The following is a 13,034-nucleotide window of genomic DNA, read 5'->3' as shown; positions in this document are numbered from 1 at the left end:
ACTCAGGATTGTGATTCTGTACCATTCTTTAAAATTCATGTAACCAGGCCAGGTGTGGTGGCTTATGCCTGTAATCCCAGCAGTTTGGTAGGCCAGGGCAGGCAAGTCTCTTGAGGCCAGGAGCTCAAGACCAGCCTGTCCAACATGGTGAGACCTTGTCTCTACTAAAAATTAAAAAATTAGCCTGTGTGGTGATTTGCATCTGTAATCTTAGCTACTCAGGAGATTGAGGCAGGAGAACTGCTTGAACCTGGGAGGCAGAGGTTGCAGTGAGCCAAGATCGCACCACTGCATTCCACCCTGGGTGACAGAGCAAGACTGTGTCTCAAAAGAAAAAAAATTCATATAACCAATAGTATCTTTGAGATAAAACCTATAATTTTGTGCATATTATAGTTTAAATAAAGGATACTTGATAAGAGGCTAATTTTTAAGATCTCCATTGTAGTTAAAATTTTCATTGAAACTAGAAGAATCTCAGAAAATTGTGATCTGATCAAAATTTATTCTGCTTCTTTTTTTTACTCCCTTATTCATGGCCCTCATTTTGAAATAACCTCTTATGTCCTCAATAGCTGAAAGGTTTCAAATAAAAGTGCCTACTGTCTCTTTCCGCCTTTACTATGATTTCCATTGGAAACTGTTTTATTTCCTAATAGCTATAGCTGTGCCCCCTACCAGTAGTACAAGACAAGCTCTAAAATATGAATTTCTGACATCCATTTAGTCTTTTTTATTTTATTATTTATTTTATATATATATATATATATTTTTTTTTTTTTTTTTTTTGAGACAGAGTCTCAAACCTCCCAATAGCTAGGATTTTAGGCATGCGCCACCACGCCTGGCTAATTTTTGTATTTTTAGTAGAGACGGGGTTTCACCATGTCGACCAGGCTAGTCTCAAACTCCTGACCTCAGGTAATCCGCCCGCCTCGGCCTCCCAAAGTGCTGCGATTACAGGCCTGAGCCACCGCACCCAGCTTTATGGCCTGTTTTGAAGATTGTTTTGCTTTCATAGATTAAACATGAATTTAAGTTTGAGCCCAAGACAAAAGAGAAAGGGGAAAAAAATGTTTGGATGTGAAATGCTAAAGAAGGGAGGTGAACATCTTTTTTGAATGTGTACTTACCTTCATGTGTCACAGAGACAAACATAAATGCATTAGTTAAGCCGTTAAATATGAATATTTATTAAACTAGGCCCTGTTCCAAGCACTGGCATATAACAGCAGACAAAATAGTTCTTATGAAACTCTTATTTTAGTTGGGAAGAAAGCGACAATAAACAAGATAGATAAGTAGAATATATGATATATTAGAGATGAGTGCTGTGGAAAAAAATAAAGGAGAAAAGGGGGTTGGGAAAGTAGTTGAATTTCAGATAATATACTCAGGAAAATCCTCACTAAGAAAACATTTGAGTGAAGACCTGAAAGAAATGTTGTGTGTGAGTCATGCAGTTATCTAAAAGAAGAATGGTACAGGCAGATGGAACAATAAGTATGAAGTCCTTGAGATATGTTTGTGCTTGTCATGTTCAGCAAACAGAAGGGAGTGCAGGGTTGTTGGAGCAGAGTGAGTGAAGGCAAACATAATGAGATGAAGCAAAGAGGTCAGTGGGGACCAGTCAGCAAACAACAGCCCACCTGCTTACATAAATAAAAAAGCAAGGTTTTGTTTTTGTTTTTGAAACAGAGGCTCACCCTGGCTGGCGTTCAGTGGCATAATCACAGCTCACCATAGCCTCAATCTGCTGTGCTCAAGCAGTCTACCCTCCTCAGCCTCCCAAGTGGCTAGAAGTGGCATAAGCCACCACACTGTGCTAATTTTTAATTTTTTTTTTTAATAGAGATGAGATCTTGCAGTGTTGCCCTGGCTGGCCTTAAACTCCTGGCCTCAAGCGATCCACCCCCCACCTTGGCCCCCCACAGTGTTAGGATTACAGGTGTAAGCCACTGCACCCTACCCTGTAATACAATTTTTATTGGAAGACTACCATGCCCGCTTGTTTACATATTGTCTATTGCCTGCTTTCTCAAAAAGCTGAGTTGTTGTGACTGAGAGTATAGGGCCTGCCTCTTATATAAAAGATGTGCTAATCTCTGATGATAAATAGTGCCATGCAGTTTAACTTTCTGCAGTGATTATATATGTGCTGATGGTTACAATAGCCACTAGCCTTCATATGGCTTGAGCACTTGAAATGCGGCTGGAGTGACCATGGAACTGAATTTTAATTTTTATTTAATTTTAACTAATTTAAATTTAAAATAACCACATGTGACTAGTGTTTACCATATTAGGTAACACAGAGTAGGGTATTGTATGGACTTTGGATTTTTATTTCGTGTGAGGTGAGAAACATTTGGGCCAAAGCACAGATGAGTATTGAGAAGCAGATGAGGAGGAAGAGGAAGAGGAAAGCAAACCATCCCACATTTTGAGCAAAGGAGTGATGTGATCTGACTTAGGTTTTAATTTGCTGTGGTAGCTGTGTTATGAATAGATTGAAGGGGGCCAGGGCAGAAGCTAGAAGACCCATTGGGAAGTTATTGTAATAGTCCAGGTGAGAGATGATGGAGGGTAGAACTGGGTCAGTAGCAGTAAAGAGGCAAAAGCAGTCACATTAGGGGTATGTTTTAAAGTGAGACCGAAAGGATTTACTGTTGGGTTGGGTGAGAGAAAGAAAATAATCAAGGATGACTGAGAAATTGGAGGAGCAATTGTGAAAAACTAAGATGGTAGAGACCACAGTGCTGCAGGATTAAGGAGAAAATTTAGGAGCCCAGTTTGAGACACGTCATTTGAAATGCCTGCTTAGAGATACCCAAGCCTAGATGTCAAGTAGGCAGTTTGATACACTAGGCTGGAATTCAGTGGTTGCCTAAAATAAATATGAAAGCCGTTAGCATATAGATGGCATGCCAAGTTGTGAGACTAGGTGAGCTCTTCTAAAATGGAAGTAGAGTCATCTTCAGTATCCATTGGGGATTGGTTTCAGGATCCCCGCAGATACCAAAATCCTTGGATTTATAAGTCCCTCATATAAAATGGTGTCATATTTGCATATAACCTACCCATATCCTCCATATACTTTAATCTCTAGAATATTTAAAATACCTGATACAATGTAAATGCTATATAATTGTTATACTGTATTGTTTAGTGAATGACAAGAAAAAAGTCTATGTATGTTCAGTTCAGACACTACCATCTATTTTTTTCCTGAATATTTTCCATCTGCAGTTGGTTAAATTCATGGATAGGGAGGCCCAACTGTATAGACAAAGAAGAGAAGACAATTAAGACTACCAAGGGTGTCTGATAACTAAGATGAGAATTGGCACAGTGTTTAAGAGGTACAGAGTTGGGTGTCCAGTTTAAATCTTTCCTTATCAGCATGTTGACATGATAACCTAATTTGTGTACTAGTGGGAAGGAGTTTCTTAGTTTGTAACTAACCTATCTTCATTTAATTCAAGCATTATCAGACATCTTCCCCAAGAAATTTGCTGTTGGCCAGGCACAGTGGCTCACACCTGTAATCCCAGCACTTTGGGAGGCCAAGGTGGGCAGATCACTTGAGGCCAGGAGTTCGAGACCAGTCTGGCCAACATGGTGAAACCCCGTCTCTACTAAAAATGTAAAGAAATTAGCTGGGTGTGGCAGCACATACGCCTGTAATCACAGCTCCTCGGGAGGCTGAGGCAGGAGAATTGCTGGAACCTGGGAGGCAGAGGTTGCAGTCAGCCGAGTTTGCGCCACTATGCTCCAGCCTGGGAGACAGAGTGAGACTCCGTCTCAAAAAATAAAGTAGACCAGGTGCGGTGGCTCACGCCTGTAATCCCAGTACTTTGGGAAGCCAAGGCAGATGGATCACAAAGTCAGGAGTTCGAGACCAGCCTGGCTAACATAGTGAAACCCCGTCTCTACTAAAAATACAAAAAGTTAGCCTGGTGTGGTGGCAGGCACCTGTAATCCCAGCTACTCGGGAGGCTGAGGCAGGAGAATGGCTTGAACCCGGGAGGTGGAGGTTGCAGTGAGCCAAGATCACACCATTGTACTCTAGCCTGGGTGACAGTGTGAGACTTGGTCTCAAAAAAAAAAAGAAAATATTCTCTAAAATCATAAATAAAGTATACCATGAATCATATTGGGCACTGTTATGGGGCTGAGGAGAGAAATCAGGCCAATTATTGAAAGGACATTTTTATGTACAAGCAATTCTGAAAGCAGGACGTGGTGAATATGGGGAGGAAAAGAAGAATTAAATTCGTTTATGGTTACCCATGCCAATGGCTTAAATGTGCTGTTTATTCTAGAGAGCTATTTGTCCAAGAACTCTGAAGATGACGAGCTAGCTAAAGAATCAAAGCGGTCAGTTCGAAAGCGGGGCCGAAGCACAGATGAGTATTCAGAAGCAGATGAGGAGGAGGAGGAAGAGGAAGGCAAACCATCCCGCAAACGGCTACACCGGATTGAGACGGATGAGGAGGAGAGTTGTGACAATGCTCATGGAGATGCAAATCAGCCTGCCCATGACAGCCAGCCTAGGGTCCTGCCCTCAGAACAAGAGAGCACCAAGAAGCCCTACCGGATAGAAAGTGATGAGGAAGAGGACTTTGAAAATGTAGGCAAAGTGGGGAGCCCATTGGACTATAGCTTAGTGGACTTACCTTCAACCAATGGACAGAGTCCTGGCAAAGCCATTGAGAACTTGATTGGCAAGCCTACTGAGAAGTCTCAGACCCCCAAGGACAACAGCACAGCCAGTGCAAGCCTCGCCTCCAATGGGACAAGTGGTGGGCAGGAGGCAGGAGCACCAGAAGAGGAGGAAGATGAGCTTTTGAGAGTGACTGACCTTGTTGATTACGTCTGTAACAGTGAACAGTTATAAGACTTTTTTTCCATTTTTGTGCTAATTTATTCCACGGTAGCTCTCACACCAGCGGGCCAGTTATTAAAAGCTGTTTAATTTTTCCTAGAAAACTCCACTACAGAATGACTTTTTAGAAGAAAAATTTCAACAAATCCTGAAGTCTTTCTGTGAAGTGACCAGTTTTGAACTTTGAAGACAAATAATTGCTGTAAATTCCTTTTGATTTTCTTTTTCCAGGTTCATGGTCCTTGGTAATTTCATTCATGGAAAAAAATCTTATTATAATAACAACAAAGATTTGTATATTTTTGACTTTATATTTCCTGAGCTCTCCTGACTTTGTGAAAAAGGGTGGATGAGAATGCATTCCGAATCTGTGAGGGCCCAAAACAGAATTTAGGGGTGGGAGAAAGCACTTGTGCTTTAGCTTTTTCATATTAAATATATATTATATTTAAACATTCATGGCATAGATGATGATTTACAGACAATTTAAAAGTTCAAGTCTGTACTGTTACAGTTTGAGAATTGTAGATAACATCATACATAAGTCATTTAGTAACAGCCTTTGTGAAATCAACTTGTTTACTATTGGAGATAACCACACTTAATAAAGAAGAGACAGTGAAAGTACCATCATAATTAACCTAAATTTCTGTTATAGCAGAGTTTCTTGTTTTAAAAAAATAAAATCATCTGAAAAGCATTTGTACAGTAAAATGTATAATGAAGCTTTGCCAACCAGACTGTGCTAGCAACACATTTTTTTAAATAGCTTTATGCAGTGGTAATAAGGTGGCCTCAAATATATTATGTCTGATGGAGGGTTATTAGCGAAATGGATGTGGTCTTTGTTAAGGCCTGGGTGGATCGTAAACTTTGCCAATAGTATAACTCTTGTCTTCTGGCCACTTGATGTTTAAATATCTGAAATATCATTTTGAAAAAAATACATCTATATATAACATACATGAAGAGATGCTAAGCTGACAGTGATATTTTAGCACATTTGAAGACTGGGAAGAGATTTTCAGGTGAATTTTAACTGGTCTATTCTTGCCCTTAGTATCTACTTCAAATTGAAGTCTACAAACAAAGCAGTTCCTTTGGGAGGTTTTTAGTTTGAGTTTTAGCATGTGTGCGTATGTGTGTGTGTGCGTGTGCGTATGTGTGTGTGTTGGAATTTCCTATCTGCCTGGATATATTAGCAGAGTTTGAATGTAGTTTTGGCCTTTGGCCGTTAGACTTCTATTAAAATTCATTAATAGTCATACAACCAACATAGAGTTGAATGAGAACTGCCGATGTAATTAATAGGCATGACATCCATTTCAAACATCTCAACACTTTAAAGAAAAGCCCTTTATTTAAAAAAAGAAAGGGTTTTTAACTAACTAAATACCTAACATGTAATTGACACTAAAATATGAACTTTGTCTTATTTAGTTTCTGTTATAGCTGTAAAACTTCAGGCAGAGCCATAACATTGTACAGAGTGTAGCACTTGTGATTAAACCTAGCCTGTTAAATCCTGAAACCTTCAACCATTACTTCTGTGAATACTTTTGCCCTGGGATTTGGGTTTTTCTGTTCCAGTGTTGTGTCTGTTGCCGGCAATGGACACACCATATCTGCTGCTGGCCCAAGGAACGTCATTAATTTTTCTTTCCAAATTAAATATTATGTGCTAGTCAGTATATAGTAAAGCACTTCTCTTTTTTATTACTAAAAAGCTGGCATTAGATTTGCATTATAAATACCTCTCTAGGAACTTTATACTCCTTTTCCTTCTTCAACAGGTATTGCCCTTAAATCTTATCTTTTGGCCTTGAAAGTTTATAGCTGTTGTTTTTCAGTTGTTTGTTGTTTTGTTTTGTTTCACTTTAGTTCTGTAGTACCTGCCCATTAATATTTTTGCTTTGATTCTAGCAATGTGTATGTATCTGTAAAAAAATAAAATAATGAAAGCAGCCTAAAAATAGGATGCACCAATAGCGTGTGGTTCCAAGTAAGTTGTGATTTTTATTTTGAGACAGTGTTCCACTGGAAGGGAAGGAAGGGCTTACATTCACAGACGGTAAAGCAGGACTGTGGAAGGAGCTGCATTCACTTACAGTCTCCTTTCCAGCTAGGTTTGTTTTATTTATTTGCAAGTCAGCTAAGAATTAACCTTTTAAACTATCTAAAACAGGCCAGCAATATAAAGATTTCTACCAGTGCAAGGTAAGTGGTTTGAATGTACAGGTGCCCTTTCCTGCCACCCAGTCTTACCCCACCATTTTAGTCCTGCAACTGGGTAAAGCCACTATTGTGTGGAAACTCTCCCATGTGCCCTGTCTCTACCTCTGGACACACCAGCTCCTCCTTCCACCTATTAGTTCTATTCCTCAGTTAAGCCAGTGATCAGAAGTAGTATTAAATGGGTAGATAATTTTAACAGGATGCCTAATGTGAAATAAGGAGTTATTTTTACTCTTCTTCTATAGAAAGCCTAAGGTAATTTTTACCATCGCAAAGGCTGAGTATTCCATTTAGCAAATGTCCCACTGACATGGGTTTGGAGACCACTTGTGCTGCCTGATGTTTACCAAACTTGAGTAAATGTTTGTCAACTTGATAGTGAATGTACCCCTTCTCACCTTATATTTTGATTAAATCAATTAACTATAGGTCATCTACCAAGAATGTAATCCAAACAGTTGATAAAACATTATTATGCAGATTGATTATTGATTATTAAATTTTGAGCAGTGCAAAAACAGTTCTGCTGCTTGGAGTTCAAATTCAGTCCCTCAAAGAGTTTATGATCACTGAAGTACACTCTGAAGGTATCCTGAAGAAGTTAAAAAAAAAATTTAGAAAACGAAATGTTCTGTATACAAAGACAATACAGTCCCTACGAACTGCAGAAAGTATAGGAAAGCAGTAATTGATCTAGAGTTTAGACAGTCTTGGATCTTTTTTAGAGCACTAACCATGGATTTAGACTCAATAGCTGCTACATAATAGAGCCCTTTAATAATTTAATCCCCCCTTTTTGAAATACAAGCTGGACTCCCAAACTCTAGACTGTAGCAAATGTATTAAAGGGAGATGTAGATTAATATTCAGTATATTTAGTTTGCAATTTCTGTAAAGGTCTGAAAACTAGTCAGCTTTTCACAAAGCAGAAACTTTGAACTGAAATATATGTGAAAATGACTCAGACTGAAAACATTTTGGTTTTGTACATCAGTGCTGATAAAATAGTGTTTAGTGTAAAGCATTTTCCATCATTGGCACATTACTGCAAAATGATGGCAGAGATATTTTCAAGAATGTACATCAAGTTGTATTTCCTCGACATCCTTTTTTCAATTGTTCAAGGTTACAGATTCAGAGGATAAAGGAGAGTTTCATTTAGAATAAATTCATGTCTACTGGTAATCTATATAAAAGTGACCTGCCCAAGAACCAAAAACTTCAAATGCTAATGAAGCTTTTGAAAATTTTTAAACAAATTAATTTTAAAAGGGTGTTACACATATCCAGTTTTTACTTTTTGGTTGATGAAATGCATCCCATAATATATATTTGAGCAAAGTACATACATTAAGAAAAACATGGACATTTACTTGTTTAACTTAATAGTCAAAATGATGAGGAAATGTTAGCTGTTTTTAAGTGGGATTGATGGAATGTCCTTTGTCACAAGGAATGCCTTTTTAGCTTGTTTGTGGGCATAAGAGATGTTAACCATTCGCTAGTTCTACCACACAACTGTAAAGAACCTAATGAATCTACAAGTTCAATATTCAGAAAAAGCTAGGAACTCCGCTCTTCACTAACACAGTGGAACAGGTCCATTATTCAAGGTGATGCCTCACAGCTATAGAACAACTATTCAGAGACCTAGAGTTAAATGGTACATGTGTATTTGTTTGTGTGCGCGCACGCACACACTTCAGATAAGTATCAGAAGAAATAAAAATGAATCCATCATTAACTATTGAAAGAAATAAGATGGCTGCATTGCAACAGATATAATTACAAATATCATTTAATTACAGAAAATCTAGGCAACAGTTTCTCCTGATGTTTGACATTCTCAAAATATCCTACTCGTTCTCCAAGAAGCAGAGAATGCCAAGGCTGCATATCTGCTGTAATCTACCTAGCCCTCTTCTGCTTAATATGATGCATTATTGAATCTTCTTAGATTAAAATCCATTCCTATTTTATCTACCTTTCCCAAAGTATGTACCTGTAAACCTACTTTGGAAGGGGCAAGTTAACTGATTTTTTTGTGTCGTTTTTATGCCAATCCTTAAGGTCAAAGCCTTTTGCTATCAATGTATTTAAATTGAGTTGCTATGTGTTCACTTAATTTGTTTTCAAAATATTTTGCTCCAACTTAAATTATCTTTTAACATCTTTTGAGTGCCAAGAATTGCTAAGTAACTGTAATATGTTGAACAGAGTAATTCCCAAGTAAGCAAGGAGGTCATAAGCCAAAATTTAATGAACTTAGTATATAACCACTTTAGATTATACACTCACCACTTTTTGTATTCATTCATGCAAACCCTCCTGGAAGTCAATTAGAATAGGATCCCATTTGTGGACTTTTTTTCCTCCTTTTGGACACCTGAGCACAATTTTTTTTTTCATTTCATATTTATACCACTTTGGAAAATTCATTAAACCCAATTCTGGCACATTGTAATCGTTTCAGTTAATGAAGATGTTATTTTAATAACTAAAATATTACTATCCTATACATAAGTTATATGAGAGGGCATAACAATAGATGAGTAGAAATTTATTAAATTTCTTGGATATTTTGAATGAGAAAAAACATTTTTAAAGGAATTTTTTTTCCTTTTTTGTCCAAACCGGTACAAGCTAGAAAGTTTGCTAAGGACTGAATACTTGCCTTGTGCTTTTTGCCACTGGATGATGTAAGTTAAGAATGGAACTGTTAATTCTAAGTATATATTTTCTTGACTTTCATCAGTTTCTAAAGAAATCTAATTTAAGTGTTTTGTGGTTTTATTTGATCTGTATTTATTGAGTTCTGGTCATAGACCAGCAGCTTGCATGTCATGCTCGTGAACAGCCAGAACACAGTTATTCGGGAACTTCATGGCTCAAAACCTTCTGAATCATTTAACTTATTTTGTATGTTGCAAAAAAAAAAAGTTTATTTTGCTTGAGAGTCACCTTTTTTTTTTTTAATAACTGTACAGCTTTTAAGGGATGGGAGGTGGGAAAATACCCTAAAATAGGATGTAGATTTTTTACAATTGTGTTTATGCTAGATCATCTACAGGTGCATTATGTAATTAAACCTAAAATTGTTTAAAAATTTGTGCCATGTCTTTTTCATTCTCCTGCCCTTTAGCAGAATTGGTGCATGTCAACTGCTATGTGGACAAGCCTTGAAATTAATAGAGTAACAAGCCCTGTCTCCAAAGCTTTAAGGTCACTGCATGAAAATTGTGCACACAGACACACACACACACACACACACACACAGATCTAGCTTATATTAGTGAATGGATTTTCAGGATCAGAACAGCTACAGTAGCCCAGATTTGGCTGTTAACAGCATATTCTTATAGGGCATGATTTTTGTAATTCCTAACTAGGGTATTCTCAATGTTAGTCTGGTGTTCTATTCTCTTTCAAAGTAGCTTCTTGATGATGGTATCTGTTGTAGCTTGCCCAAACCTGCCATGAGGTTTTGTGTACACTTCGAAAGGGTATGTCCTATGCTAAGATGGGGGTAGAGCAAGGCTTGATTTTCATCTATTCATATAAAAGAAGGAAAAAACTAGAATTGCTCTATTTGGTTATTCAGTGGACTTAATTCCACAGGAATAGTTGTCTGCTGAAGCGTGGCAGCAAGGGAAGTCAAATTCAAATTTCAGTTCCCTCCTTATTCGCTAAGTATTTTGAAATCTTGTAGAACTTCTGATTCTAGCACAGTCTTTTACATGGCACGTTTTACCATGGTATATTCACAGCTTCGTTTAAATGTCAGTGCTTTTTCCCATGTCATAATTTTGCCATTCTAATTTCTCACCTTTGTAGTACAAGTGTATTCTTGAAAATAATTAAATTCATCTAAGTGTGTCATAATTTCTGTCAAAGCTATATTCATGTTTTGCCAGCGTCAGTTTTTTGCTGTCCTCATTCAGAAGGGAAGCCTGGGGATCATGAGTTTCCATGTGAAGAATACAAATTCCAGATAAAAATTTGTAAATGGTGTCTTTTAGAATTTTGATTTGAAGTAATAGCTGGAATTCAGGGACTGTCTAATCAGAATGTCTCTTGATTTTCCAGCATGCTTATATGAAATGCTTTATTTTCCTATGCGTTAAAAAATGTATTCCTGGAATAGGTTCTCAGAATGCTTTATTTGGTTTCTAGGAGATGAGATTTAAAGCAGAAGCTTCAAGATTAGCATATAACTCTTGAGGTAATCAGGACCGTGCTGTTAGTCAAATAGAAGCTGGAGTGCTCTCTGTCACATAATATACTGCATGTGTGTGGGGGCGGGGGGGGCAGGGAAGATCAGAAAACTGGAAATGTAATTCTGATAACACACAAAGTAAATTGTGCATTAAAAGTATGGGAATTCTTGGTAGCTTAAAGCTTCAGGGGTTAACTTCAGTGTATGAACACCTAGTGTGTTAGAATTGCAGTGCATAGTTGTTTAAATACAATATTCCTTGTAAGTGACAACCAAAATATGTTGTGGCTGGTGCCAATATTTTTGTTAATGAAATGTTCAGTGTCTCACTACAGTCTGATCAGAACTCTTGGTGTTATAAACCAGGCCTAAAGCCATTTTATAGCTATTGGCCTAATCGTGTAACTTTTTCTTTCAAAATGTTTTATTATAATACTTCTGTCATTTCTTTCACTTAATATGTCAATTGTCATAATAAAAATTTAAATTTGAATTATTTAGCATGATGTGTTTGCAAACTTAGCTTATTTTAAATTTTGTGGCACATGGAATAAATTGTCTGTAGCAGTTCATGATGGTTAAAATTTATCATCCAGGCCTAGATAAATTGTTCTCCCGCTATCTGGAAAGTAAATGTACAATTGCATCAGTTTCCCTAAAATAATTTTTAAGGCTATTTGCCAACTAGACAAATATAGATATTAGAAAACTATTATTGATTTCTATCTTTAGCCTCTGGAAAACTAATACATTATAGAGGCTGTGGACTTGTTCTGTGTGGTCCCATAGGAGCACAGAACTAGACCAGAGGGCAGAAGCCATAGGGCAAAAGTTTTCCATTCATTCTGTGGAAGAAACTTAGTTCTCTAATAATAAACAAGCTTGGAAGTGAATTATTAGGAATAGGGGATGTTTGGAAGTCCAAACATCCACACATTGATCCACACATTTAAAAATGGATTAGACCAAATGACCAACGGGTCCTTCCAACCCTGAGTAGGCTTCTCAACTCCAAATGATTTGACAGTTTTTATTTACTCTTGAAATACAGTAAAATTCACACTGAGCTTGCTTTTTTACCAACAAACTAGCAGAGTATTTGTGATTCTGATTGAAAATATTAAGTAGGTAAAGAACTTTTGAAGAATTTCACCTAATGGAGTAAAACTTGGTCTGTGTTAGCAAGAAAATGGCTAGTTACAATGCTAAATTTATTTGAAATTTTCACTTTAAGAGAATCAGTCAAATGACGTGAGCCACCGTGCCCGGCCAGCCCATTTCTTTGTCAGATTATGAGAACAGAAGATGTAGAACAGTTCTTTTCTTTTACAAATAGAATTAGTGTACTATTCTGTGATTCTTTAGTAGAGGCAGAATTATAAAAAGTAATGAGGCCGGGCACGGTGGCTCAAGCCTGTAATCCCAGCACTTTGGGAGGCCGAGACGGGCGGATCACGAGGTCAGGAGATCGAGACCATCCTGACTAACACGGTGAAACCCCGTCTCTACTAAAAAATACAAAAAACTAGCCAGGCGAGGTGGCGGGTGCCTGTAGTCCCAGCTACTCGGGAGGCTGAGGCAGGAGAATGGTCTAAACCCGGGAGGCGGAGCTTGCAGTGAGCTGAGATCCGGCCACTGCACCCCAGCCTGGGCGACAGAGCAAGACTCTGTCTCAAAAAAAAAAAAAAAAAAAAA

The 13,034-nt window shown here is 37.7% G+C and overlaps 1 protein-coding gene across 6 annotated transcripts in view; it reads left to right on the top strand.

The window, feature by feature from the left end:
- Positions 1-11,835, top strand: part of RSF1 (remodeling and spacing factor 1) — a 158,420-nt gene extending 146,585 nt beyond the window's left edge. For 5 of the 6 annotated variants that reach the window (XR_012423556.1, XM_065528764.2, XM_065528765.2 and 2 more), the window contains one exon: positions 4,326-6,876. Coding sequence is in view for 5 of the 6 variants with exons in the window: in XM_065528764.2 (XP_065384836.1) it covers positions 4,326-4,900 (575 nt within the window). In the remaining variant the exon portion in view is untranslated. Of the gene's footprint in view, positions 1-4,325 lie in introns of all 6 variants that reach the window. The other variant, XM_005579173.5, reaches the window with a different exon arrangement.
- Positions 11,836-13,034: the final 1,199 nt, after the last annotated feature.

This window comes from Macaca fascicularis, chromosome 14 (genome assembly GCF_037993035.2).
Source record: "Macaca fascicularis isolate 582-1 chromosome 14, T2T-MFA8v1.1".
Classification (NCBI taxonomy): domain Eukaryota; kingdom Metazoa; phylum Chordata; class Mammalia; order Primates; family Cercopithecidae; genus Macaca; species Macaca fascicularis.
Note: the sequence above shows the minus strand (reverse complement) of the source record. Positions and strands in the feature narration are given on the sequence as shown.